The following is a 27,674-nucleotide window of genomic DNA, read 5'->3' on the forward strand; positions in this document are numbered from 1 at the left end:
TCAGCCTTCACTTGTTGACAAGTAAGGCACTTTGATACAAACACAGCTACATCCTTTTTCATACCTCTCCACCAAAACTGGCGACTAAGATCATGATACATCTTTGTGCCTCCCGGATGCACCGCAAGGCGTGAATGGTGAAACTCTCGGAGTACTTCCTCTCGGTAAGACTCTGATACAAACAAACGGTCACGGTATCTCATACTCTGATCGAAATACACAGTCAAACCTTTTTCTACTCTCCTATTGGAGATCTTCTCTCGGAAAGATTCCATTTCAAGATTACCCTTTTGTGCTTCCAACACTCAATTCACAAGTGTAGGTCGTGCAACTACTGAAAACAAAGCTGCAGACTCAACAGACTCACCCAGATACAAGTCAAATTCACCGAGAGTACCCAACATTTCCCATTCTCGAATGGTTTTAGAAGCCACACTACTAATAGGCTTTATACTCAAAGCATCGGCCACAACATTGGCCTTCTTGGGATGATAATGCAACTCAAAATCATAATCCTTTATGAATTCCATCCACCTCTTCTGTCTCAAATTCAAGTCTTTCTGTGTAAACAAATATTTTAGACTCTTGTGATCAGAGAACACTTCAAATTTTTCTCCATACAAATAGTGCCTCCAAATTTTCATGGCAAATATCACCGCCGCTAACTCTAAATTGTGAGTAGGGTAATTCCTCTCATGTATTTTCAACTGCCGCGAGCCATAGGCCACTACTTTCCCTCCATGCATCAATACACAACATAGACCTTCTCGTGAAGCATCACAATAAACTGAATAACCCAAACCCCTCTTCGAAATAATCAATACTGGAGCAGTGGTGAGTCAAATCTTAAGCTCTGGGAACAACTTCCCACAAGTCTCACTCCACACGAATTTGATTTCTTCTCTCGTCAGCTTAGGCAAAGGTGAAGCTAAGCTAGAAAAATCCTTCGCAAACCTACGGTAATACCTGGCCAACCCCAAGAAACTACGAATCTCGAAAGCATTCTTAGGTTATGCCCAATCTTGCACTGCCTCTATCTTGAATGAATCTACAGTCACCTCTTCCCCGGATATCATATGGCCTAAGAACTTAACCTCCCTTAGCCGAAATTCACATTTCTCATACTTAGCATACAGCTTGTGGGCTTTAAGTAACTCAAGTACTATTCGCAAATGTTCCTCGTGTTCCTCCTCAGAAGGTGAGTAAATCAAAATGTCGTCCACAAAGACAACCACAAAACGGTCTAAGAAGTCCTGAAAAATCCGATTCATAAGATCCATAAACACCGCAGGTGCATTGGTTAGCCCAAAAAGCATCACAAAAAACTCGTAATGGCCATACCGCGTATGGAATGTCATCTTCGGGATATCCTCCTCCCATACTCTCAACTGACGATAACCCGATCTCAGGTCTATCTTAGAGAAACAACATGACCCTTTCAACTGATCAAACAGATCATCTATACGAGGCATTGGGTACTTATTCTTAACAGTAACTCGGTTCAACTTTTGATAATCAATACAGAGTCGTAAGGCTCCATCTTTCTTTTTAGCAAAGAGAGTCGGTGCTCCCCAAGGTGAAGTACTAGGGTGAATAAAACCCTCATCTAGTAATTCCTGGAGTTGAATCTTCAACTCACTCAATTCGGTGAGTGCAAATCTATACGGTGACATGGAAATCGGTGCCGTGCCAAGCACTGATTCAATAGAGAACTCGATCTCCCAGTGAGGAGGTAAACTAGTAAGATCTTCTGGAAAGACATCTGGGTATTCACAAACTACCCTTGGTAACTCCACACGAGCCCTGTCACTCTCACTATCCAAGAGAGTTGCAAGAAGGCCATTAAGCTTGCTCCTACTACGGGGGTCAACAACTGGTGACAATGTTCTATCAACTCGGTTCCCCCGAAAATAGAAACGATCACCACCCGAAGTGCACACTGTAACTCTCTGACGGTAACAATCAATCACAGCTTGATAAGAACACAACCAGTCCATGCCTAAAATGACATCAAAACTCGACATATCTAGCAACATAAAAGCAAACGAAAGTCGACCCCCGACAACTTCTATTTCACAATCACGACAACCCCAGTCTAAATCAATTGTACCCCCAACAGGTGACTCTACTTTGAGTGGAGGCACTAACTGTGTTACCTCCAACCCCAATGCAGAAGCAAATGAAGTAGATATAAATGAATGAGATGCACCTGTGTCTATCAATACATTAGCCAAAGAATGACACACAACAAAAATACCTCTCACAACTGAGGATTCTGGTAACTGCTCTGGCACGGTGACAGTATACATGCGCCCCTGTGGCCCCTGATTAACTTGCTCCCCTCTCGGAGCATAGGCCTGATGTACTGACTGAGTCAAAGCAGCTCCCTGATTAGCTCGTGAAACCTGAGCTGAATGAGCCTGCTGGTAGCTCTGAGTCTGCCTCGACCCTGATGCGCCAGATGCGTCTCCCAACTGTGGGCAAGTCCTCTTCATGTGCCCTGGCTGACCACATTGAAAACAATTAAACCCTTGTCCCGTATTCTGGGACTAAGACTGACTCTGCGATCAGTTAGGTGGTGGTGGTGACAACATCAACTGCCCTTCTCCCTTCTGTGGGCATGAAAAGGCTTTGTGACCCGACTGGCCACACTTGAAACAAGAAAAACCACTCTGTGTACTCTTTCCCAAGCCTGCACTAGGCAAAGGAAAAGTAGATCGAGACTGATGTGGTTGGGACTGGGATGAAAAGGTACCCTGCTCTTCTTATTCTGCCTATAGTCTCCTTGAGACTCTTGGCCCCTAGATCTCGAACTCCGAAGCCTCTCCTTCTCAACTTGCACGGAAATCTCTACGTATGCCGCCGACTCTACAAGACAGTCATAGTTCCGAATCATGTTCCTAACAATCTTAAAGAAAATTTTGGTTTTCAGCTTTTTCTCGAATTCAATGCAACGGCGTTCTTCCGTTGCCACCAACTCTGGTGCAAACCTAGATAAACTAGAGAAGACTACTTCGAACTCGGCCACGGTCATGTCGAGTTGTTTGAGGTCTTTGAACTCTTTCCTCAATCTCTCCCTAGCAGCGGGAGGTAAATACTTATCTTGGAAAGCAACTACGAAGGCTTCCCATGTTGGCTCCACTCTATTCTTGGCATACTTCCACCATTGACCCACATCCCCTTTAAGGTAGTAAGTCGCTATAGTCACTCTCAACTCGCTATCATCAATGTGAAGCATCTCAAATGTCTTCATAATTTGTTCGAGCCACTCATCCGCTTTCTTAGGCTCGGGGCCACCATGGAATTCATCCGGTTTGGCCCGCAAAAACTCCCTAGTAAGGAAACTTACTCTTGCCACTAAGGTGTTCTCTCGGGCTTGGTTCTCCGCCCTCAACAAGTTCATAGACTTCCTCAAAGCTCCTGCCATTTCCCAGGCTAGAGCCCTCATTGTGGTTTGACCTGCTTGTTTTACTTGTTCGGCCATATTAGTTTGGTCTGACTCTTCCTCTTGCACCGGGACCTCATGGACCGGTACATCATGCACACCCCGACGAGCCCTATAGCGACCCCGGTCTTTTCCCATTTGATTATTGTATCCGGACTTGGGTTCCGTAGATTCTGTCATTGTATAATTGTTGTTGTCATTCTTTATTTCCTTATTTGGAGTTATAGGATGTGTTGGGCAGGTTTGTTTCAGGTTGGTTGGGTTCGTAAACCAAGTGTTGCTGTCCAGTTTTGGGGTTGGTCGCTCGAGCCAGGTTTTGGTCGCTCGAGCGAGGTTTGTTTTTCTATCTTCTGGCTCGATCCAGATTTGCTTCGCTCGAGCGAGCGACTACATCTGGTTTAGACCTGAGGGCAGTGCTTATTCGCTCGAGCGAGAGTCTCTTCGCTCGAGCGAGCGAGGTGTTTGTTTTCGAGTTCCTTGCTCGAGCGAGCATTCTGTCGCTCGAGCGTGCTCCAGGGTTGCAGACCTGTAGCATTGCATTCTTGGCTCGAGCGAGCTTTTCTTCGCTCGAGCGTGGTTTTCGTGTGTCTGGTCGCTCGAGCGACCAAGTCTTCGCTCGAACGAGCCTGTTCAGTTTAATTAGACAGCAGCGGGTTTTTAATCAGTTTTCATCATCTTTTTAGATTCCAAACCCTAAGGTCTGACTTCTCTCTCTCCCTACTCACCTTCTCTCTTAGGTTTGATCTATTTAGAGTGTGTTTTTATCCTAGTTGCTTTATTAAAAAGATAGAGGGAGTCGAGGGCTTTCATTTAATCTGAACAATTGGCGATTTGGAGCACATTGGTATTTGGGTATTCATCTCTGTCTTCTCCATTTGGGTTGTTTTCTTCGAGGTAGGGATTTCCTACTCCATTCTATAAGTTTTGTTCTAAGTTTTGGTATTTTGATATGTTGGGAATACTTTGGTAATTTTGGAAAAAACCCTAGTTGTATTAATAAATTTATTTGTATAATTAATTCATGGAATTGGGAAAAATATGGTTAAATTCATGGAATTGGGGAATTCATTGATTAAATGGCGTAGTTGGTTAATTTAAATCACTCGTCTATTGAATTGTTGATATATTTATTTTCAGTTTAGAAATAATTGTTTTGGGCTATCGGTGGAGGATAGTCGTGCTTGTTGTAGACACTGCCTGTGGATTAGGGATAACTGAAACTAATCATTGATTAAGTCATCAATTTTGACTGTTGAATTAATACAGACATTATGTGTATTGATTGTGTGTTGTAGTTGTTATGTGATTACATACATTGTTTTGTGTGGGAGGAGATAGGGGATGTACTCCACGGTTTAGGGGAAGATAGGGGATGGACCTCTAAACCGGATTTTGTTTGGGAGGAGATAGGGGATGGACTCCATTAGCATCACTTTTATGTGTGTTTATTTATATTGAAGTGTTTTATTGATACAGCACTAAAATGTGTATCAAACTGGAAGTATGAAGTGTTTTGATTTGAGCCTGAGTCTCAATTGTTTGTTGACATTGGAAGAATGTGAATATGATATATATATCGTTTATTGTTGTAAGTTCGGCCAGGTTCTGAGCCATATTGATAATGTTGGAAAGTAAAACGTGTTTTAGACATTAGTGTCATGAGACTGTATAATATGTAATTGATTATCTTGGTTAACCATCTATTAAATACTAATGCTTTATTCAATGCTTATATTTGGTTTAGTATATTTCTACTGGGCTGTGGCTCACCCTTTATGGGAACATCATTTTCAGGTCCAGGTGATAAGCTACCTCCCAGGACTTAGCTTGGAAGGATTTGGATTTGAAGACTATCTTTAGTTGTTTGTTTTTATTTGATAAATAATCAAGCCTAGGGCTTTAATTGTATTTGAGTTAGAACTCATATTTTGTGTCCAAGTGTTGGCTTGGAAAGATGTAAGCCCATAGGGCATTTAATTTGATGTTACATGTAATGTTTTTATTTAGTAATACTCTGATGAATGAATTAATAAATTGTTTTCTTTAAATAATGCATGTTGATGATATACATATTACGGGTTTATTTTGAGGGCGTTACAAGCCCTACCACGTCTCCTGCCTCTACCACCACGGGTTTGACCTCTTCCTGACATCCTATAAAGGACAATAGAAATGATCTAGCACACTAACCCATATGTGCCCGCAATTTACCTCACACTTCTAATCACTGCAATTCTATACATTTCACTACTATATAGACATTTCAATTTCATTCCACATAACCACTTAGTCATGTAAACACATACGGATTGTTCTTTCATGATGAAATTCGTCTCATGAAAAATCAAGAATTCTTAGTAGAATGAGTATTGATCAAGTACACTTCTAAAAAGACCTCAAGGAATTTAACAGGCGCAAACAACATCCCAAAAGTCCAACCCTATACCCACATAGCCACATAAGCATGTTATCACATAGTCACAAAATGTATAACATCTTCCAATCATGCAATCTATCATGCAGCATGAACCCATTGTGGTAAAATAACCACTTCCCACGAGCTCCAAGTATTCAAACCCGGTAGCTCTGATACCAAGTTGTAAAGTCCCAATTTTCATACCCAAATGACAACACAATAATCATGGCCATTTTAAAGGAAAGCCAATTATACATTCCCACACTTGCATCTGATAATGTAAATAGTTCCTCATGCAATAATACATCAACTCTAACAACAAGTAAATAAACAAATACAATACCCCAAAGGGTTTACAAGTTTCCAAGGCTTAAGCCCGGTTACACAGAATGGTTATTCAAACCCAAACATACAAAGCCCTTGGCTCACAAATAAAATCACAGCAGGTGAGAACCTTGTGCTCTCAATACACACATTTCCAGGCCCTCAGTTAGGCGAATTCACCACGTCTTTTCCTGCACAAAAATCTCGTAGGGTGAGCATAAAGCTCAGTAGGAAAATCATTCACAAAGTATATACATTTTATACAAGTCTCAAGAGATGAATGCATATGCCATGCTATGCTTTTTTGTAAATAATTCACATCATCATCTTTTGAAAACATCATGCTCAATGATGCCATGCAATTTTTCATTGTTCAAAACTTGACAATTTAACTCAAGGGGCGGTAAATACAACTTTGGTAATTCCTAGGTCAATGTCTGCAATTAGGCTATACAAGTACTACCAATTTGACATTTTTACCGGTATCACCCGAAGGGCTCAACACCCATAATCTGTCATTTTTACTAGTATTAATCGGAAGGCTCGACACCTATTCTCTACACTACTTTTCAAGACTTACCACTGTATTTACCCCAAAACTATTTCATGAAAACTTGTTTCTCAACATTCCTTTCTCAATGCAAGTTTTCAAATCAATTTTCAAAGTTTAATGTAATCATATGAATTGATATGCCAATGCAACAATAATCAATACAATGCACTTCCATTTCCAATTCTTCCACACAATGCTAACATTGTGATCAAAATTCCCATTTCTCCTTTCTATGCAATTTCACAAGATGAATAAATATACATTTATTTCAATTCATCCAAGGAATAACATATCCTCCATATTTCGAGCATTTTCAACAAATTAGCTATTTCAAGATTAATCAACATTTTGAATAACAATTTTCAAAATGAACAACAACTCTCATATTTCTCAAAATTTAACATTTATACAATAAAAATGAGAAATTTTCCAAACATCACTTATTTTTGGCAGTCAAAATAAATATAACAATATCAACCATGGATTTTCAACTTCTTTTAAAAAATCCTTAATTTCTAGGTTTTCTCACCAAAACCATCCATCTTCAAACATTTGAGAAAAATCTCACCAAAATCCTCTTTCTTCAATCAATATAGTTCAAAACCCTCAATTTCTATTTTTAAAGAAATAAGAAAATAAACCCACTTTCAAAAATTACTATCTTCTTGAATCAACTACCCATTTTCAAAGCAAATCAAAGGATGATTTCAAAATCATCTAGATCTTGCAAAAACATATATATAACTCAAAGAAAATCCCTACCTCAAGTTTTGAAGAGAATTTGACATGAAATTCCAAAATTTACGGTGTCTAAACTTGATCTCCACCTCACATGATGAAGCCCCCGAGAAGTTACACAAGTTTGACGAAGGAACTATGGCCAAAATCCCAATGGATTTAGAGAAATCAAAGAGAGAAGATGGTTTCTAGAGAGAGAGTAAGAGAACCTGCATTTTTGGAGAGTTGTAGAGAGAGAGTGAACTGCAAAAAGTGTTCTAAAATGCCTCATTCACGATCAGATATAAACAGGCTTACTCGAGCGAAGGAGTTCTCGCTCGAGCGACCAGACACAAAAAGGTCGCCTCGCTCGAGCACAAGAAGTGTCGCTCGAGCTTAGAATGCAAAGCTTCAGGTCTGTCACCCAACGCAGACGCATGCTCGAGCGCAAGAAGCCTCACTTGAGCGAAGAAACATTTTCATAGGGCTCGCTCGAGCGCAAGAATCCTCGCTCGAGCGAAGAAGCAGATTACACAAGACTCGCTCGAGCGAAGAAGCCAAAATCTGAGCAACAACATTCTAGACCAACTAATAACCAACCTGTTCCAAACACTTCCAATATAATCCAAAACTCAAATACAAAGTGTGAAAGGAAGGAAACAAGACATAGACAACCGAATACAATCAAGGAATTCGAGTCCGGAACACAACGAAAGTCGGGGTCGCTATAACGATAACTATAATTGTTGTAGAAATTACATGAGAATTAGGAGAATTTGAACTATTTTCTCATTCATTGCATTAAGCATCTGTTGCATATTTAACATAATGAAATTGTATCTTGTTTTGAGAAAAATGGGTGAATACCTTGGCAAATCTGGATAGGGGATGTGGTTATGGAAATTAAGTTGGCATGTGTGTCCTCGGTGAAAGACCAGAAACCCGCGTGGATAGGTGTTGAGCCTTCTGGTTAATACTGATAAAAATGACAATTGGTAGTACTTGTATAGTCTACTTGCAGACATGTACTTAGGGATTCCCAGAGTGTGATTCACTGCCCTATTTTCTGTTGTAAAGGAAATGGTTTTATGAATTGTGATATGCATCTGACATTGCACGGTTTTCGAAAGAGATATAAAAATGTTTTTGGCACGAGCAATTCATATGTATTCACCTTATATATGTTTGTTAAGATTCATAAACCGTGTTAGAGTATTTATATTGAGCTTGGACTCATCCTATATAGGAAAAATCATTTTTAGGTACTGATAATATGCCTTCGCCAAGGACATAGCTTGGCAGGAACTTGGAGCTGAAGGCTTCTTTTTGTGTTAATTGTTGTATTTAATTTGTACAAGCCTGGGGCTTTACCTGTTTTGGATTTAAATCCATTTTGTTGTAACCAAGCATTGTCTTGGAAAGTTGTAAGCCTTTAGGGCATTTCTTAATTGTTTACTTTTCATTCCATTTCTTATTAAATGACATATATTATAGATTCAAGGTTAGGCTTTTGAATGTATAACTGCATATGTTACTCTTTTGTACAAGTAATTAAAATTAATGGGGCAATTTCATATTTACATCGTTGTTATTTATTTATGTTGTGGGTGGTTTTATTATATTTATTTCGGGGCGTTATAGACAATCATAAATGATGAACAATCATTGTTTGAGGGGCAATTCTGATAATAAAAAATTTAATAAGACTTGAAGGTCCAAAAAATCTTAGTTAGGACTTAATAGAGTATAAGTTCATAAATTAGGATTTGAGTATAAATGCCCAAATTTTAATTTGTTTTTGGGATGGGAATGAAAATGTGAGATGTAGAATATTCTTTTAGGGGGATTAGTGGCTGAAGTGTTAGTTGTCAAGCGTAAAAATCTACATTTATGTTAGTGTGATTTTCTTATGTTACATTGGAGTGTTACATTAGAGTGTTACGTTTGGAAAAGGTACATTAATGAGTTTTTATGTGTCACATTGATTAGCTTATCCTCGGTGCTTTATTTGGGGATTTTCCTTTGTTTTGAACAATGTTTTTCCTTAATTTTGGTGTAAGCTTGTTGCTAATATCCTTATAAGTGCCGTTTGTCAATCTTCACTTTTAATGGAAATTACAAAAAAAAAAAAGGTGAGAAAATATAATATTTAAAGAGTTAAAATGGTAAAAATTTAAGCAACATGTCATTTTTATCAGCAAATTGGATTACAGCTACTAACTGAATTATATTGACAAAATTCTAATATATTAAAACCCAATTAAAAATCTAAAGTTGAAGGACCAATAATACTTTAAAGATAGAAAGTGCAATTTATTCTAATAAAATTGACTAACAGTCTTGAGTGTAAGTCTTGGGGAGTCCAGATCCTCTGCCATGTTTATTTGTGGTGGTTCCTATAGTGCCCCTAAAACGACGTCGTTTTGGGGAAAAACTTCAAAAAAAAAAGAAAAAGTAGAAGTGTAGAGAAGAAGAAGGAAGGAAGAGGAAGAGGAATCACTGGCATTATTGACGAGACCCTCCGCCTCCCTACCTCGTTCGAAAACTCTCACGCTACCATCGTCGTCATCACGGCCACCAAAGCCTTTGAAAAAAGAGGCTTCATCTTTTTCTCACATGTACACTTTCGTTTTGATTACAGTGTTGTTGCTATGATTTCAATCTAGGGTTTCTTTACACAAGGAAGAGAGATATGGCTCATCCACAATAGAAAGAACTCAATCTCCTCTCGCAAGTTGGTTTAGATGTATGAACAATCAAAATGGAAACAAAAGGTAAAACCAATTTCTAAAACTATGAAACCCACAAATTGAAAAAACCAATTTCTTTGTTAGTTTGTGTTTTCATTAAAAGAAATTGGTGTATTTCCAAGTGAAATTGATGGGTTGAGTTTAATTTGTGCTCAGAGAGTGGTTTGTTGGACTGAGGGTTAGAAATTGTGATTAAGCAATAGAGAGTTATGATGTATATATATATATATATATATAAAGTAGTAGCTCAGATTTTTGCCATAGAGAAAGATTGGGATTTACATCTTTTACCCATTACTGGTTCAAAACCTTCGAGTGTAGGATTACATTCAACATGTTCATCCTCTTCTCGTCTTCTTTCGTTAGTTTTTGAATCCAAACCCAGACTAAATTGAGAGAAAGAATAAAAAGTGTAGTGAAGAGGATGAACAGCGTGGCTCTATCACAGAGCAAAGAACTAAAAGAAGAAATTAGATTTTTCTAATCAAAATCAGATCTGGGTTTGTTGTCTTAAGTCAAAACCGAAAAGGACTTATGATCAAAACCACTACTTTGATTCTCTGATTCTCTGATTCTCTGATTTGGCTTTGTTTTTATAGTTTCATCTGGAAGAACCCAGCAGTGCCATCTCAAATTTGGTAATAAATCGCAGAATGCCATCGGGTCACTGTTCCCGCTCTTTGTTGCCGGTTTACATTGACTACTTTCTTCCACTCTTCGTCGTCCTTGTGGTCTCTCTCAGATTTGGGTCTTAGATTTGGGAATAGAATGTAAGAGAGAGAAGTTGGGGAAAAAAAAGGTTCTAAAACGATGTCGTTTTAGCACCACAATAGAAATTAGTACAGGAAAAACCTATAGAGGATCTGGACTCAAGTCTTGGGTTCTCTTAAATTGAAGTCTTTCTATAATGTTAAAATTGACTAATAAGTCTAGGTCTATCCCCCATTAGTGGAATTTTTTTTTAAAAATAATAAATTTGTATTTCATTAGCTATTTTATTTTTTTGTGTTATGATTACGCAAGTCTTTCATAAATCTAAAATACAAACACAATTGTAATACTCAATTCATCTATAAAATTATATCTGCAAATAAATAAATATTTAGCAAATAATTGACTTAATTAGTTTTAAAATATGTAAAACTTAGAATATATATATTTTTTCAATTAATAAGAGATTATTCTGATTGGACCTGGGTTGTCTCCAATTGCAAATCGAACTAGACAATCTAGTTTGGCCTAATGGGCCCATTTTTAGGCCCTGTTTTGATGATCCAAACTGTTCATATTTTAAAATTCATTTAGTACATCATCCTTGCAAAAAATCAAATCAATCGAATAACAAAAATTACATGTTCGAATCAATTTTGCATTAATCGTTTATTTTCTCATCGTTCATTTTTTTATTCTTCATACAAATTGATCTGAACACGTGGTTTCCGTTATCCAATCAATTTGTTTTTTTGTAGGCATGATGTACTCGACAAATCATAATATGTGAGCAATTTGGATTATTGAAACGGGAAGCCCAACAGTACCTCTCCAGTCTATTAGGAATTGGAGTGAAGCTAGGCCCATTTAGAATATATTTCATAATGCAAGTACACAACTTGAAGTAATAACGAATCTGAAAAGAGGTCTGCTACTACTTCAAGTTGTGTGTCTCTTATTTTATTTTTTAATATATTATGTGTCATAGAGATGTGTCTAAGGGTGTTTAAATTACCCAGTGAACCGAAGAACTGAAACAAACTGGCTTCTTTGGGTTGGGTTAAGTTGATTTTTGAGTACATTAACATTACAACATATAAGAGTCTTAGAGACCAAAAGTGAAAATTTTGTTGCAAAAGACACTTAGGGACCAAATTTTATTGTCATGAGGACAGTCGCTAAAAGGTCGTCCTATAATGATTTCGGTTTTGGACCCGACCCATTTTGTGCTCTTAGATCCGGGAATCCTTGTCCTTAACTATTGTTCATTTCATTTCCATCTTGTTGCTAGTTGAGTTTGGCTATTTGGGAGTTATGGCTACGTTTGAAACGGGTTGCGAGTTAGTTTTTCAAAAAAGTTGTTGTCCAGATTTTGGTTGTTCGCTTAAGTGGTCTTTTTTGCGCTTGAGCGGTCTTTTACAGTCTGCAAAACTTCTGGAAGTGAAGTATCTTCACTCGAGTTGTCTTTCTTGTGCTCGAGTGATCTTTTGCAGGTCTGAACTTTTGGGAGGGGGTCATTGTGCGCTTGTGCAGTGCTTTCTGTCCCTCGAGCGGTGTCACTTATTGTGTCTGACGCTCGAGCAGTGTTTTGATAGCTTGAGTAGTCTGCGTGTATATCAGTCCAAGAAAAGGGTTTTCTGAGTCACTTTTTCACTTCTCTCTCTCTCTCTCTAAACATTCCAAAAACCCTAGTTCTTCACACACTCTCTTTCTCTAGTTCTTGCATTCAAGCTCCAAATACTCTCAATCTATTGATTTCTTCACCCTAGTCCTTTGGAGAAAAAAGGTAGAGCACGTCGAAAGCATTATTTGAATTGGAGGAGATATCATTTTCGGCTCTGTCAAAGCTTCACCCTTGCTCTTCTCCTCTTCTAATCTTGTGGCAGAGAGTTCTTTAACCTTTGGTATGATTTTTACCTTAGTTATTTGTCCATTAAAAAAATCTAGTGATTTGGGGATTTTGGGTTAAACCTAGAGTTTGATTTTGAAAGGTAAAAGAGGGGTTTTCAAATGGGTTCTCGAGAAAATTTGTGGAGATGTGTTTATGGTTGAATTATGTTAAAATGGTGGATTTCTTTACTAAATTGATTTTGAAAGTAAAAGGGGTTTTGTTATAAAATTATGGATATTTGGTTTGTAAAAGAAAACGGAAAGTAAAGTTGGGTTTTGAAAGAATGAAACAAATGTGTATGTCGATGAGGATGATGGAGTTCTATTTGTAATATCACTCCCATTTTGAAAATGATGAGATTATATCTTTTGTTAGAAATTATCAGTTGAATAGAAATATCTATTTTGGACTATCGGTGGAGGATGACTTTGATTGTTGTAGAAATTACATGAGGATTAGGTGAATTGAAACTAATTACTCATACATCTTGCATTGAGCATTATTTTATACTTAAACATTGAAAATGTATTGTTTTGAAAAAAATGGGTATATACATTGGTGAATCTGGTTAGGGGGTGTGGTTGTGGTTATTATGTTGGCCTGTGTGTCCTTGATGTAAGTTCAGAAACCCGCACTATTAGGTGCCGATCCTTCTTGTTAGTACCGGTAAAATGACTTTGAAAGTACTTGTATACCTTACTGGCAGACACGTACTTAAAGATTTCCAGTGTCCACTGTCTTGTTTTCTAATATAAAAGGTTATTTTCATGAATTGATATATAATCTGGCATTGCGTTGTTTTGAGATGGAAATGTGAAATATTTGACAAATGGCATGCATATGCATTCACCTTACAACTTTGTTAAGATTCTTATATTGTGTTAAAGTATCTCTCTTGGGCTTTGGCTCACCCTATGTGGAAAACAACGTTTAGGTGTTGATGATATGCCTCCACCAAGGACATAGTTTGGACAAACTTGAAGCGAAGGGCTTCATTTTGTTATTTGATGTAATTATTTTTGTACAAGCCTTGGAGTTTAATTGTATTGAGTTGAATTCATTTTGATGTACCCAAGCATCGACTTGGAAAGATGTAACCATTAGGGCATGCAATTACTTGACTTCACTTTTATTTTAATTTATGTATCCATGTCATATGCTATAGATTTAGGATTTATGAATGTATACACGGATATGTCATCTTTTGTATGATCAAGATTATAAATGGAATATAAAATATGAGGTTATTGATCATTTGTAAGGAATATTTTTGGGGTGTTACACGTCCTGAAAAGTCAAAAATAAGATTTTTAAAGACAAAATTTTGAAAATGTCACAAATAAATAGACTTTTAGGGACAAAATAATTTGGTCTCAAAATGGTTTATTTGTTGAGATAAAAATTTGGTCCCAAAAGGATAATAATTCATCACTAATGTCCAATTTTTGTTGCTAAAAATATAATAACGACAATTTTGTAACAAAAATATCTAGTCCCTAAAAAATAATTGTCCCTAAATTTTGGCCTCTACAACCTTAATTTTTTGTAGTGATTGGTTTGGTTATGAGTGTTCAAGTCATCAAACCGATAGTATGGGATTGGTTCTTGCTTTAAACCTTGCTTAAATCGAATCAACCTGAAAACCTTATACATATTAATATTAAAATTTTATTAATAATTGACTTGTTTTCAGCTAATTGGTGTATTGCAATGGACTTAATTGCATCAAATAATTTTCATTATACAAAAATCATTAGGTGAACGAAAGTAGTAGAAGTTTGAGTTGAATTTTACAATTGATTTAATTTGTATTAGTTATGTTTAAGCTTGACTTATTAAATAAAATATGGGATTTTTTTTTTTAAGATCTTTGATATTAAGATTTTATAATGTGAATGACATACAATATTTTCATAGTAATTGGGGTCCCTCAATATTTTTACAGAGAAAATTTAACACAGGGAAATTTTGTCCCAACAAAGAGAAATTTCAATTTCATAAAGAAATTTTGAAATTTTTTTTGATATGATCACAGAAAAATTTCATTGAGAGACCTTAGCTAAATATATATATATATATATTGGACCTATTCTACTACCCATAGTTGGAGAGGGATGTTTCATTAATTTTTTCATAATAATTTGCGCTTTGTTTGTGTTATATTTAAGTGTTAAAGTTTTGTTTATTTTAATTATTTATTATTGATTAAGTCACTTATTTTTAATATAATAGAACTGTAGTTCCAACCCAAACCAAACCAATCCAAACCATATTGAGTTGGTTTAGATTAACTCTAATGCATAAATGGTTTAGTTCTAAATTTAAAAATTTAGAACCAATCATGATTAAATTAATTTTAAATTTATGTCAAACCCAGCTATGAACACTTCTATGTCTAAGTGCCTCCCAATTAGAACCGAAAAAAAAAAAAAAAAAAAAAAAAAAAAGTGAAAAAAAACTAACAATCTAGTAGAACGTGAAAGTTGCTGGGAAGTAAATAGCCACCCACCCACTAATAACTAACAAAGTGGATGTGTCGTCGATGTTTTGGATTTCCAATATTAATAGAAATTAAAATTAAAAAGAAAAGAAAAGAAAGGGAGAAGACTTTCTAGAAAGTCTTTCAAAAATTTGCAATATGGTGGGAATGGTTGAAGAAACTGACCATTTTTCACAAACTTTAGAAAGCAAAAAAGCGGATAAGAGTGCTCATACACTGAGAGCCCTTGAAAATCAGTAGATGAAAATTCTAAAAACTGATATTGATTTATGATTATAATTCAATTTAAAATAATGAATAGTAATCTTAATTAAACAATCAACAATAAATTGACACAACAATTTAATGTGAAAAAAATCACAAATGACTCTTCCAATTATGATAAAAAAAAAAAAAAAAAAACCACGTCAAACCTACAAAACAATCCACTACAAAGATAAAAAGGAATTACACATGAGAACCCTCAATTACCTAGAAAATCCATGCCCGAATTGAGCAGAACCTGATGTGTCTCTTCCACCATTTTCTTCACCTCGGAATTGCTTTGCCCAACGTTGAATTCACAACGCTGATGTCAAATCCACGACGATAAGCCACTCACAAATCCACCAAAGCTTCAGGCCTGAGTTTCCCATGAAAAATTTAAAATTCCCTAGATATGGATTTGTAATTATGTTTCAATTTAAAACAATAAATAACAATCTCAATCAAATAATTTAGACAAATCGGCATAATGATTTAACTTGGAAAAAATCATAATTGGAGCACCTCCAATTGTAATAAAAAATCAAGGGCCAAAGTCACAAAAAAAAATCCACTGAAAAGATAAAAATGAATAACACATGAGTACTTTCAATTATCTAGCGAATCTACGCCCAATGTGTCTCTTCCACCACCGTTTTCACCTTAGAATTGTCTTACCTAATGTTGAATTCACAATTTCGATGTTGAATCCACTATGATGAGCCACTCCGAAATCTACCAAAGTTTCAGGGCCAAGTTTCTTGAAATCCACGAAAGAACACCTCTATTTTGTGAACGAAATAATAAGAACAACCATTGATGATTGACAATCTGTAGTTTGTTGATCAATCGACCACCTTTTATATACCAAGGAAACTCATATAAAACAGCCTCCAATAGAAAACACTTTGGTTTTTCCTTCTTTCTAAGATTTTGGACAATTTAAACCCAAAAAATAGCAAACTGTGCATTTTATAATAAACTGAATCACGCAGACTGCTCGAGTGCACACTTCACCGCTCAAGCAATGTGAGTAAAGGTTGTGCAAAACATATAGGCCAACTATTTGAGCGCAATTTTCACTACTCGAGCGGTAAAACTTTCTTTCCAGAAATTCAGGCGCTCTACAAAAGTACTAGATGATGCCATTCACATCCTTACTGAAACAAAAAAGCGAAGAAAATTATAACTAAAAGGAGTTTTGTCAAACGAGATTGCCAATTACAAAAACCTAACACCCTAGAATCCACTGATGAACACCTCTCTCTTTTAGTGAATGAAAAAACAAAACAACCCTCGATAGTCAATATGTAGTTTGTTGATCAATCGATCACCTTCCATATATCAAGGAAATTCATATATAAAAACCTTCCAATATAGAACACTTTGTATCTTACTCCCCTCTGAGAATCTAGACGGGTTCAACTCTAAAAACAACAAATGACACACATTATACTAAACAGAGTCGTGAAGACCACTCGAGTGCTCACTTTACCGCTTGAGTGGTGAAACTAAAGGTGCTGCTCAAATATAGGTCAACTTCTCGAGCGCAACATCTATTGCTTGAGTGGTAAAACATGTTTTCCAGAAGTTTAGAATGCAGATAGAGATACCGAATGAACCACTTCACCACTGGAGCGCACAAAAGACTGCTCAAGCGGTTAATCAACTTTCACTTCTTTCTTGGATTCAAGGCTCTGCTCCTCGACCTTGCTTGGGTATTGCACCGGACCCGCCAACTCGATGCTCATGCTTAATTAGCAAAGTGGCAAACAAGGAATGCTCAAGTCAAGATATAGAATGTCAGTATAAACTCCTCTACACAGGCACAACTCGGGTTGGATTCGCATCTAAATTCTCATAACTCACAGATACAATAAAGCGAATAAAAACACCACTGAATGGAGGTTTGTCTAACGGGATTGCCAATTACAAAACCTAGCAGTAGAAAATAAAGAAGAGTATGATAGTTACACTTCGCTTAAATGAGTGATTTTTTTTTTAGGGTCGGACTTCTCTCATATTGAGATCTCAATAAGAGCGTATTTGAGGGTTTGTAGGGCTTACTACGGCTTTGATAATTCGAACTGTTCATTTTATAAGGACCTCAATGGATAATATTCATGAAAAAATTAAAGGTAATTCGATAATCATAACCTTTTATTTTATTGCATTTGTTTCTAAACAAATGAATGTCTATTTCAAAAATATATTTGTCATCATTTTTTCGGACACAAATGCCATAAAATGGAGAAAAGTTGTGATTATTGAATCGAATTAATTTTTTTGATGAATAATATACATTGAGGGTCCTACAAAATAAACGGTTTATATTGTCGAAATGAGACCCATGGTAGGCCTTATAAGTTCCTCAAATTCTCTCATGTTTTATTATGAGAGAAGTTTAACCCTTTTTTTATTATTATAATTTTATCTCAACAAATATATAAGAAAATAAGGGATTTAAACCGCTTACCTTTAAATGCAAGAATTCTGGTCAAACAAATTTGAATAAATTACAAATATACCTTTCGAGATTTGCTTAAAAATACGAATTGTTTATGTAACTTTGAAAATTATATCTCACCCCATCAAATTTCTAATTGTATAACAAAATACCCATTTTTTAATAAATCATTAAGTTAATTAATAATTTTTAATGATATTAAAAATATATTCCAATTAACAATTCTGATAATTTTACTGTTGCATAGGAGAATAGTTATAATTATATTTTATTTTTATTAATTCTGTTAAATAAAAGATTTTGACAAATAAATATTCGTAATTTTTAAAACCGTAAGAGATGACCTGTATTTTAATCAAATTTCAAAAATGATGTACTTATAATTTAATTGGGTGTTAAAACTTCTATTTTGGGCTTGTTCGAAGTTTCTTATTTATTGGGTCTACTTATACCTAGTCCATTTCGTTTCATAAAATGGCAGCTCATACAAATTTAACTCCAGTGGTTCAAAAACTGGACAGTCTAATAAAACTTCAAAATTAAAAGAAAAATTACAAATTAAAAGAAAAAATTACAAATTAGTGATGTCTTTCTAAAATCACTCTACCTATTAATAATGGAAAGCTAATTGTTTGTCTAATTTTACTTTTCCGAAATAACCAAATACATTTAAAAAAAGAAAAAAAAAAGAAGTCATTGAACTTGTAACAAAAGGAAACCAAACAAACACCATATTCAAACTAACGAAAATAAACCAAGTAAAAATGAGTCTAATTTATGAGTTCTTATTGTCTCTCCCTACTTAAGTAACCGTCTGCGACCCTGCGGGCTAACATCAATGTCTACAACGTCGTGTGCCTTCATCAACTAATTTTTAGATTGCCGATTGGATACTACAGGAAAACCTCCAAATCCCATCATCACTTTCGAAATGGTTGGGTAAGATTTCTCTTTTAATAGTATCTGATGATGGTACACTAATCACAAACTCTGTTTCACGATTATGACTCACTGCCGTCTCCACCACCATCCCATTACCCTAAAACCATCACTACCACTATGTCTACCATCAACTTTACAACCATTGCCATCCTCATCATAGACATCACCATTATTTCACAACCATTACCATAGACATCTTCAGAAATAAAATTATACATTTTGTGGTAATGTTATGCATTTTTGTGGTAATATTACAAATTTTTTATACAAACATTTTGTAATAATAACAAAATGTGTAACTTTATTCCAAATGTGTAACTTTATTTCTAAACCACCAATTGTCGTAACTGTACTAAGAAAAATACGTATCATTTATCACAAAAATATTTAACATGTATTACAAAAATACGTAACAAGGGTGGATATAGCATTACCCACATCCTCGGACCTAAAATTTTTTACTCTTAAGATATGCTTCTTATGGTTCTTCTATACACATTACTGTTTTTTGGAGCATGTACCATATATAATTTATAATAATTTGTGATGTTTATGATATCATAATTAAATCATTTTTTGTCATAATTTTTTTTTATTAAAAAAAAAGAAAAGAAAAAGACAATAGGTTAGATGTACGCTGGATGCTAGATGTCCGCTACACTACTAGAAAAGGGGGTATAAAACACGAAACCTTTTGCGACCGTATAATTTTCTGTCGCAAAAAACAACTTTTTGCAACGGTAAATACCCCATCGGTAATGGTTGCTTTTTGTGACGGCAATTACTGTCTCACAAAGACAAAAGGGTATATTGGATGGCTTTTGCGACGATAAGCTATTATGCCTATTTTTTGCGACAACTTTTCTTCTCATCGCAAATAGTTTTTTTTGTTTTTTTCGCCATGGCCTTTGTTGTGCTGTCACTAATAGATACCAAAAATAAAAAGGCTCCTTCTTGACGGGCAAATATACACTTTCAATGACTAAAAAATATTTAGTCACGATACACCTCTTCCCCTCGAAGATGGAGTGGCAAGCCCACCACCCGAATCCAAACAATGTTCCCATGCTTCTCTGTCTTCCCCGACGTACAAAGAGCCAATGGTGACCACCACTCCAGCAATAAATCGCGCCCATCCACTATCCACCGTCGAAGCAACACTGCCGCTACCTTATCTCTAGTTGGCAAAACGAACAGGAAAGCCGTATTTCCCAAAGGTCAGATCTCCACCTTCCCCAAAAGCTTCCACCAGCGACCGAACCAATCGGAGATAGTCGCAAAACTTAACCCCTTCCCCCCCACCTTCCCACCAGCAATTGATCCAACAATCTGAACCAATCAACCTCCACTCGTGTATGAACTGCCACTTCAGAGGCCCAACAGTTGGTCGAGTCTTGCAAAACAGAGGCAGATGCCATCGCCTTCGTTTCACCAGGTCGCACCACTCTTACATCACTCAGACCAAAGCCTTCAATCACCAACAGTGCCCTAGAATCGGGATTCACCAACAGTGCCCTGGTTTGGTTTGCAAGTTGGGTATTGAGAAGGCCTATGATAATGTTAATTGGAAGTTCTTGCTGTATGTGTTGGGCCGCATGGGTTTTGGGGAGACGTGGCGGCGTTGGATTGAGTTCTGTATATCGACTGTGCGGATGTCTATCCTGGTTAATGGGACTCCGACTAGGTTTTTTCCGACGTATCGCGATCTTCAGCAAGGGGATCCTTTGTCACCTTTACTATTCATTCTTGTAATGGAAGCACTAAGTAGGTTGCTGGATAAAGCGGTGGGTGAAGGATTGTTGGAAGGTTTTGTGGTGGGATTGGTGTCGGGGACTACTACTAGTGTATCTAATTTGTTGTTGCGGATGATGCCTTGATTTTCTGTGGTGCTCAAGCAGAGTAGGTTGGTTACTTGAGATGTGTGTTGTTTGTTTTGAGGTGGTGTCAGGCCTTTGGGTTAATTTGCAGAAGTCGGAGTTTATTCTGATTGGGGATGTTCAGCGCTTGCCAGTTTTAGCAAGGGTTTTGAGGTGTTTGGTGTCTCGCTTGCTAGTGTCTTATTTGGGTTTGCCGTTAAGGGCTATATTTAAGGCCAAAGGTGTATGGGATGGAGTGGTGGAGCGGGTTTAGTGCCATTTTGCGGGTTGGAAGAGGCAATATCTCTCAAAAGGAAGGCGATTGACGCTAATCAAAAGTGTTTTGAGTAGTATTCCGACCTACTTTATGTCCGTCCATGTGATTCTAGTGTCAGTGGCCCTGCGGTTGGATAGGCTCTAGAGAGACTTCCTGTGGGGCAGTGGCGGCGATGAGTTCAGGTATTACTTGGTTGATTGGGGGAGGATTTGCCAATCAAAGCAAGCAAGGGGTTTGGGGGTTCGGCGGTTGGTGACTTTTAATCAGGCCTTGTTAGGGAAGTGGTTGTGGCGTTTTGCTTTGGAGCAGGATCATTTTTGGCGAAGGGTGATTGCTTCTAAGCTTGGTTTGGGTAGGGGGGATTAGGTTACTGGGGATGTGACTGGTACCCATGGTTGTGGGTTGTGGAAAGGGATTTGGCTAGGAAGGGTGGAGTTTTGGAGGTGGGTCGGCTTTCGGGTGGGGGATGGAGTGAGGGTGAGGTTCTGGAAGGATAGATGGTGTGAAGAGATTTGATTGGCAATCCGGTTTCCTTCGATCTTTGCCATTGTGGTTGATCGGGAGGCTATAGTGGCATCTTATTTAGGGGGAAGGGGTGTGGTGGTTTGGGATATTCACTTGCGACGGCAGGTACAAGATTGGGAGGTGACTCAGTTGGTGGAGTTGTGAGGTTTCTTGTATGGTTTGGGTCTTACTGGGGAGGGGTCCGATGCTATGGTGTGGACTGGGGTGGGGGCTAAGGGTCAGTTCACAGTTTTTTCATTCTATAGGGGTTTGGTTGGGGTGTGTGATGGGATGTTTCCTTGGAAGAGTGTGTGGGTGCCGGGCATCCCGTCTAAGGTGGCTTTCTTTATGTAGACAGTTGCTTTGGGCTGGAATTTGACTTTGGATAATTTGATCAGGCGTGGACATGTGTTAGTGAATCGGTGTACTATGTGTTGTGCCGTTGCAGAGTCAGTGGATCATTTGTTCTTGCACTGTTCGGTAGCCTCGCATTTGTGAGGTTTTATTTTCTCACTCAGCCTTGAGGGGTGTTGGATATGCTTTGGTCTTGGCGGGGTGCTCAGATTGGTCATCGACAGAGGCGAGTGTGGGTCTTGGTTCCGTTTTGCTTGATGTGGCTTGTATGGTTGGAGCGTAATAGACGTACTTTTCTTGAGGTTTTTCATGATGTCCCTTGGTTACATAATCAACTTCTTGTAGTTCTGTATAGTTGGTTGGAAAAAATAGTTGATCCTGATTTGTTTGCTTTTTAAGATTTTATAGATGACATTCTTGGGTAGTGCTCGGTCTCCGGTTTCCCTTATGGGATTCCATTTTGTATTTGTTGCATCAACTTGATGCTTTTCTAATAAATTGTTTAACTTATCAAAAAAAAAAAAAAATTCATATATTTTGGTAAAAAGACGAAATATTAATGCCCAATTTGGGCTCTGTTTTGAATGATTTCCAAACTATATTTCCACCCCAACATTCCAACATGATGTTTGGATACCACACTCAAATCACATTTCCACAACATTTACAAAACTCTGCACAAAACTCTGTTTGAGGCACGATTTTCATTTTTTTTTTCCAAATTTGGCCTAACCGGTCGTCCCACCGGACGTCCTACCAGACGTCCCACCAATCATCCGGCCGGTTGACCAGAACAGTGCAAATTTTTTTTTGTTGCAATTGACATACGTTAATTTTTATATATTCGAAAAAATATTTTCTGAATTTTTAAATTTTTTTATGTGCTTTAATAGAATTTTGAGTTGTATATTTGGTTATAAGTTGTAAGTTTTTATATCAAATATTATGTGTCACATCAAAAATTCTCCACTCAATTCAAAACTCTTTCATCAAATAAATTTTTTACACTTAAATCATAATTACAAAACTCACAAACTCAAAATATAACTCATACTCTCAAATCATATTTACAAAATTCTACCAAACGCAATATTGAGTTTTATGTTTAATTTCATTATATACATTTTTTTATTTACATGTATCTCCGCTCAGCTCAGATGCATACACCAAACAAAGAAAAAAACAGAGAGTCGCTTGCTCTCCCTCTCTCTCTCTCTCCCTCTCTCATCGTCGCTCACAATGTATTCCTCTGTTTCCCTCTCTGCTCTCTATCTATTTCTCTTTCTTTTTGACATTCACATAAGCACAAACCCTAGGCCACCATTCAAAACCACCACCTCTAAAAATGTCTCGTGCCATGGTGGTGGCGCTCTGTTTCCCTACTATGAGGGCGGTGGCGAACCGGCCAAAGCAGAGAGCAAACATGAAGAAGGCGCTAACACGAAACGAAACAGGAGCAGCGGCGGAGCAGCAGTGGGTTTGGCGGAGAGAAGAAGGATGTTCGGTGGTAGTGTGGAGCCGCCTACAGTCTATTGCTAATCCTCTCAATTTCAGACCTCTTACATCAGATAAACAAGCTCTCTCTCTCTCTCTCTCTCTCTCGTTCCCCCAATTTCAAACCCTAACTATAATTTTCAAGTCTCACCACCATTTCGTTTTTTCATAAAACATTTCAATTTTTAAGTGGTATTGGTGGCATGGATAGTAACTTGACTACCTTTTGTTGGTTTGAGCTGCTAGGTCTAGATCATCAATGAAGGGAGGTTGGGCTTATTAAAGAGGATTTCTGGGGTTAAAGATTGGTTTTAGGGTCTGGTTGTTGAGTAACATGCAGAAAGTGAAAGCGGAAGAATCTCACTTGCTAAGCTGTATAACAGCCACACTCACACCTGCAATATTTTCCACTGTTCTTATTTGCAACATAGCTCTGAGGTATGGAATGCTCTCTGTAAACGATTCAGTGTTATCTAGATCTCACATTCATCAAATGATAAATCGATTGACTCATTTAACAAAAGATTCACTATCAATGGATGAGTATTCTCTTTTGTGTTCTGAATCGATTCACATTGAATCCAAACAGAGAAAGTTACAATCTCATGAGTCATCAGCTGCTTATGTTGCTCAGAGAGGATCCTCTAATATTGTTCCTAGAGGGCAATCATCCTTTAGAGGTCACAAAGGGGGTTTTAGAGGTCAGTTTCTTAATAATTGATATTTCTTAACATAAGGAAATCACAGATGTGTCCCCGTACCTATACCCAAAAATGTTATTTGGAGTTTCGTTGTACGCACTTGTTTTCCTACTAGGGTTTGTTGGGGGACCCTATATAAGGCCTTTGTGTCATCAATGTCAATTAATGTCAGGATTTTTTTATTTTCTTTGCTTTCTGAGTTTTTTTGTTTTGTTTTCCTTAGTTTGTAAATTCTTTTTGTTTTTTTGGTCATGAGTTTGACAATTAACAAATAATTTGACTCATATTAGTAACCACTGGTATTAGTGCAAACTTGCAAAGGATATGTCAGTGGTTGCAATGAAAATATCAAATGGTGAAAAAAGATCAGAAGTTTTTCTAATGGCATAAACATAAATGCTCTCTATAATTTGATGATTATAGGAATATTGATTAAGCATATGCTCTTTAAATCATAACTCTTTTAATTTGCATGCACCATTATACCAAATACGTGAATGATAAAACCCCAATGCAGGGGGTGCCAGTTTCCTGATGGAAATGGCTGTATATTATGTTATACTGCCAGATTTTTACTTGCTTGTGAGAGACAGACAGTAGATCCAAAGTTAGATTTCTTATAAATTAAGGCTGAAGTGGAGAACTGCATTTTTACTCCCCTTCTTTTTAGCTGGACCCACAGCCAAGTTGCGTTTTTCAACTTTCAGAATCCTTTATCTGTCATTACGAAATCTAGGATATTAGATTTGGATGTTATGCTTTCCACTCTTTAGTTAGGGATTCTTTAGAGTTCCTACATAATCCACATGAGCAGTTGTGCATCCTAAATGGTTAACATTTTATCTGATAATGAGTCATACAAGAAATCATTAATTAGCTGAATTTGTTGGTTGATAGGACTTTTATTCTTTTAATAATAATTAGCTCAGTTGTTTTAATGTACATTTGCAAGTATTTCAGACTCGGAACTTTCTCCCAGTACCACACTGATGCTTCACATTTTGAGAGACCAATATCCACAGCAAAAACGACCATAATGCAGGGTCTGCTATTCAAGCCTTGCATTGCTATCAAGTGTTTGTTGCACTTTTATACAACATTGCGAACATATGCTGTGTTTGTTAATAGGTTGATGTTTTTTCCCCTTGCTAGATAACTCTGTCAATATCATAGATCTATCTCATCATAGGTGTTCGTAGCTTTTCTCATTGTCCTGGCCCATGTTTTTAATGTGTTCCTCTTGTCATGGTTTCCTTTTAGCATTGCCAACTTGAATGAAGTTTCTACACTTCTTCTCCTCCCTCCTTGACAATAATATTCTGAATTTTTTTTTCTTTTTTTTGATAACTCGGTATCCGGCCCATTGGACCGAATTCTTATAGCATCATATTTGCTACTAAAACCAGGAAATTCATGCAATTCTTTACTACTGTATTTTTCTTTTTTGCATATTAGTGGCCTAATAGTTGAATGAATGACACTATTGGCAGAGAAAGCTTTTCTAAAGTTTTTGTCGTGTAATGTTCATTTTCTCATTGCTGCGACGGCTGCAGTAGTATATCAATTAAACTTCCATACAACAAATACCAGAAGTAGATGGAGCACTAATGTTGGACTAACTTAAATATCTTATTATTGTGTTTTCTCTATTACAGGTTCAGGGCTGTTCTGAAGCTGGTTCCCAGTACAGTTCTGCAATGGCACCTCAAGGTCCTTACGACATGCAATGGACTCATGTACATAGATAAGCGCTCAATGGACATCAGAATAGCATGAATTCAAAATTATATTTTGCGGTAAGGTCTCAAAAGAGCATTTTTTAAGTTATTAGCATTGACTTGGGAACAATCCTGCTAGTAAGATTGAATCTTTTCATACTGAGATTCCATGAAGTCCATATTTTGGAAATGCAAATTTCTCCCATCTCTAAAAATTTGATAACCATGATGTTCATGCCCTTAAGTCAATACTGAGGTGAAAACATGGCTTTTCTCTCTTTTTCCAGTTTTCTTTTTGTACAAGTGTTTAGGATCTGTTTTGCTTGGTTTCCCAGCATTATTTTGTTTGATGTGAAGGCTTATATATTTGAAATGGTTTACCAATATCCAAATTTGTTGTACAAACCGAACTTCTGGCTTTGTTTTATTCTATGAAAATGTTATGATGAAACATGTGGATGTGGGTTAATCAGTCATCTAATCCTTTAGTCGATGCTTTGAATCCATTATGTGAACTGCACAAGAAGAGATTGTCATTTTACTTTTGATGATCCATTTGCATTTATAAAAAATTTGACTTGTGGTTTCATCGCACCCCTTTCCTACTACAATGTTCTTTGAAGCGCAACTCCATTGTATTTTTCGGGTGTTTTGAAATATAATTTAATAATTATGAGTATTTTAATTGTGAGTATTCTGTCTCATCATAGGTGTTCATAGGTGTTCAATTTTTGGTGAATTTTTCTTAACATTTTTTTTTTTTTGGGTTCTTTTTTGCAGATGCAACCCTTTTGAGTACGTGATGATATCTTCACATATCAATAGTGCATCTTACAATCTTATTTATTTATTTATTTATTTTTTGAAATAAATATCAAATGTTTTACATTTTCTGTAAGCTTGAAATTAATTATATTGTAAATGATTTTTTTTTTTTTTGGGTTTCTTTTTGTAGATGCAACCCCCCTTTGAGTACGTGATGATATCTTCGCATATCAATATTGGAGCTTACTGTTGATATTCAAACAAGCTATAATATATATGTTTTTTTTTTATTTGTATTGTCAATACTTTTGTTTTGTCTTAGATACAAAAATTTGAGTTCTTGAATATAAAAAATTATTAGTATTGTTGGAGGATGTTTTATATATTTTTGTAAAGAATATTTTGTTGACAATTGTACACGGTACATATATATTATTCTTCTTATGATTTTGTGAATGTAGATGTGGATGTAGATATATTTTATTTTACAAAATATTAATAATTTGTACAGGGAATGAATTAATAAAATATATATTGATTTTAATTTTATTGTGACAATAATAAACTGTCGCTAATATAATTATCATTTCTTTATATTTTATTAGCGACGAATTAACCTGTACATATTAGTTCAAATCTTTAGCGACGGTTTAAACTGTTGCAAATATGGTATTAATTTTATTTTATTTTTTTGCAACATTTTAGACCGTCGCTAATAATATTTTTTGTGACGTCAAATACCGTCGCTGAAAATTTTTTTGGCGACGTCAACCAACATCATCACTAAAAGATGTTTTTTCCCATATTTTTGTGTTAGGTTAAACCATTACAAAAACCATTGATTAGCCGTTGTTACAAGAAAGTGACGATTTGTAACGTCACAAATACTTTTTGTCATGCCCCCTTTCGCCACCCTTCATTTTATGTCGCTATTCCGTCGCAAAAGTTTTGCATTTTAGTAGTGCTACCACCGTTGGGTTGGTTGATGGAGACGAAAATTCTCTCTAGATGGGTTCTAGGGTTGAAATGTCGAGAAGCAAAGTGAA

The 27,674-nt window shown here is 36.5% G+C and overlaps 1 protein-coding gene across 4 annotated transcripts; it reads left to right on the top strand.

Moving 5' to 3' along the window:
• Positions 1-23,096: 23,096 nt before the first annotated feature.
• On the top strand, positions 23,097-27,072 carry LOC145804555 (uncharacterized). Of its 4 annotated transcripts, XM_082898903.1 has the most exons (5): positions 23,121-23,882; positions 25,106-25,273; positions 25,801-25,941; positions 26,644-26,658; positions 26,819-27,072. In XM_082898903.1, the coding sequence occupies exons 1-3, from the start codon at positions 23,779-23,781 to the stop codon at positions 25,919-25,921; spliced, it is 393 nt and encodes a 130-aa protein (XP_082755029.1). In that variant the 5' UTR covers positions 23,121-23,778; the 3' UTR covers positions 25,922-25,941; positions 26,644-26,658; positions 26,819-27,072. The 4 variants fall into 4 exon arrangements, 2 of the variants coding, with proteins under 2 accessions (XP_082755029.1, XP_082755028.1); XR_014346547.1 differs by having other exon boundaries at positions 25,098-25,273; positions 26,644-27,072; XM_082898902.1 differs by having other exon boundaries at positions 26,644-27,072.
• The last annotated feature ends 602 nt before the right edge of the window (positions 27,073-27,674 follow it).

The sequence above is a fragment of the Camellia sinensis genome, chromosome 12 (assembly GCF_055761805.1).
Source record: "Camellia sinensis isolate YWXY chromosome 12, ASM5576180v1, whole genome shotgun sequence".
In the NCBI taxonomy this organism is placed as follows: Eukaryota; Viridiplantae; Streptophyta; class Magnoliopsida; order Ericales; family Theaceae; genus Camellia; species Camellia sinensis.

Coding starts and splice junctions, on each gene's coding strand:
- LOC145804555 (XM_082898902.1), top strand. CDS start 23,779: ATGCAGAAAGTGAAAGCGGAAGAATCTCACTTGCTAAGCTGTATAACA. Junction 23,883..25,105: donor ATTTGCAACATAGCTCTGAG/GTATGGAATGCT, acceptor CAAGTATTTCAG/ACTCGGAACTTTCTCCCAGT. Junction 25,274..25,800: donor TATGCTGTGTTTGTTAATAG/GTTGATGTTTTT, acceptor TCTCTATTACAG/GTTCAGGGCTGTTCTGAAGC.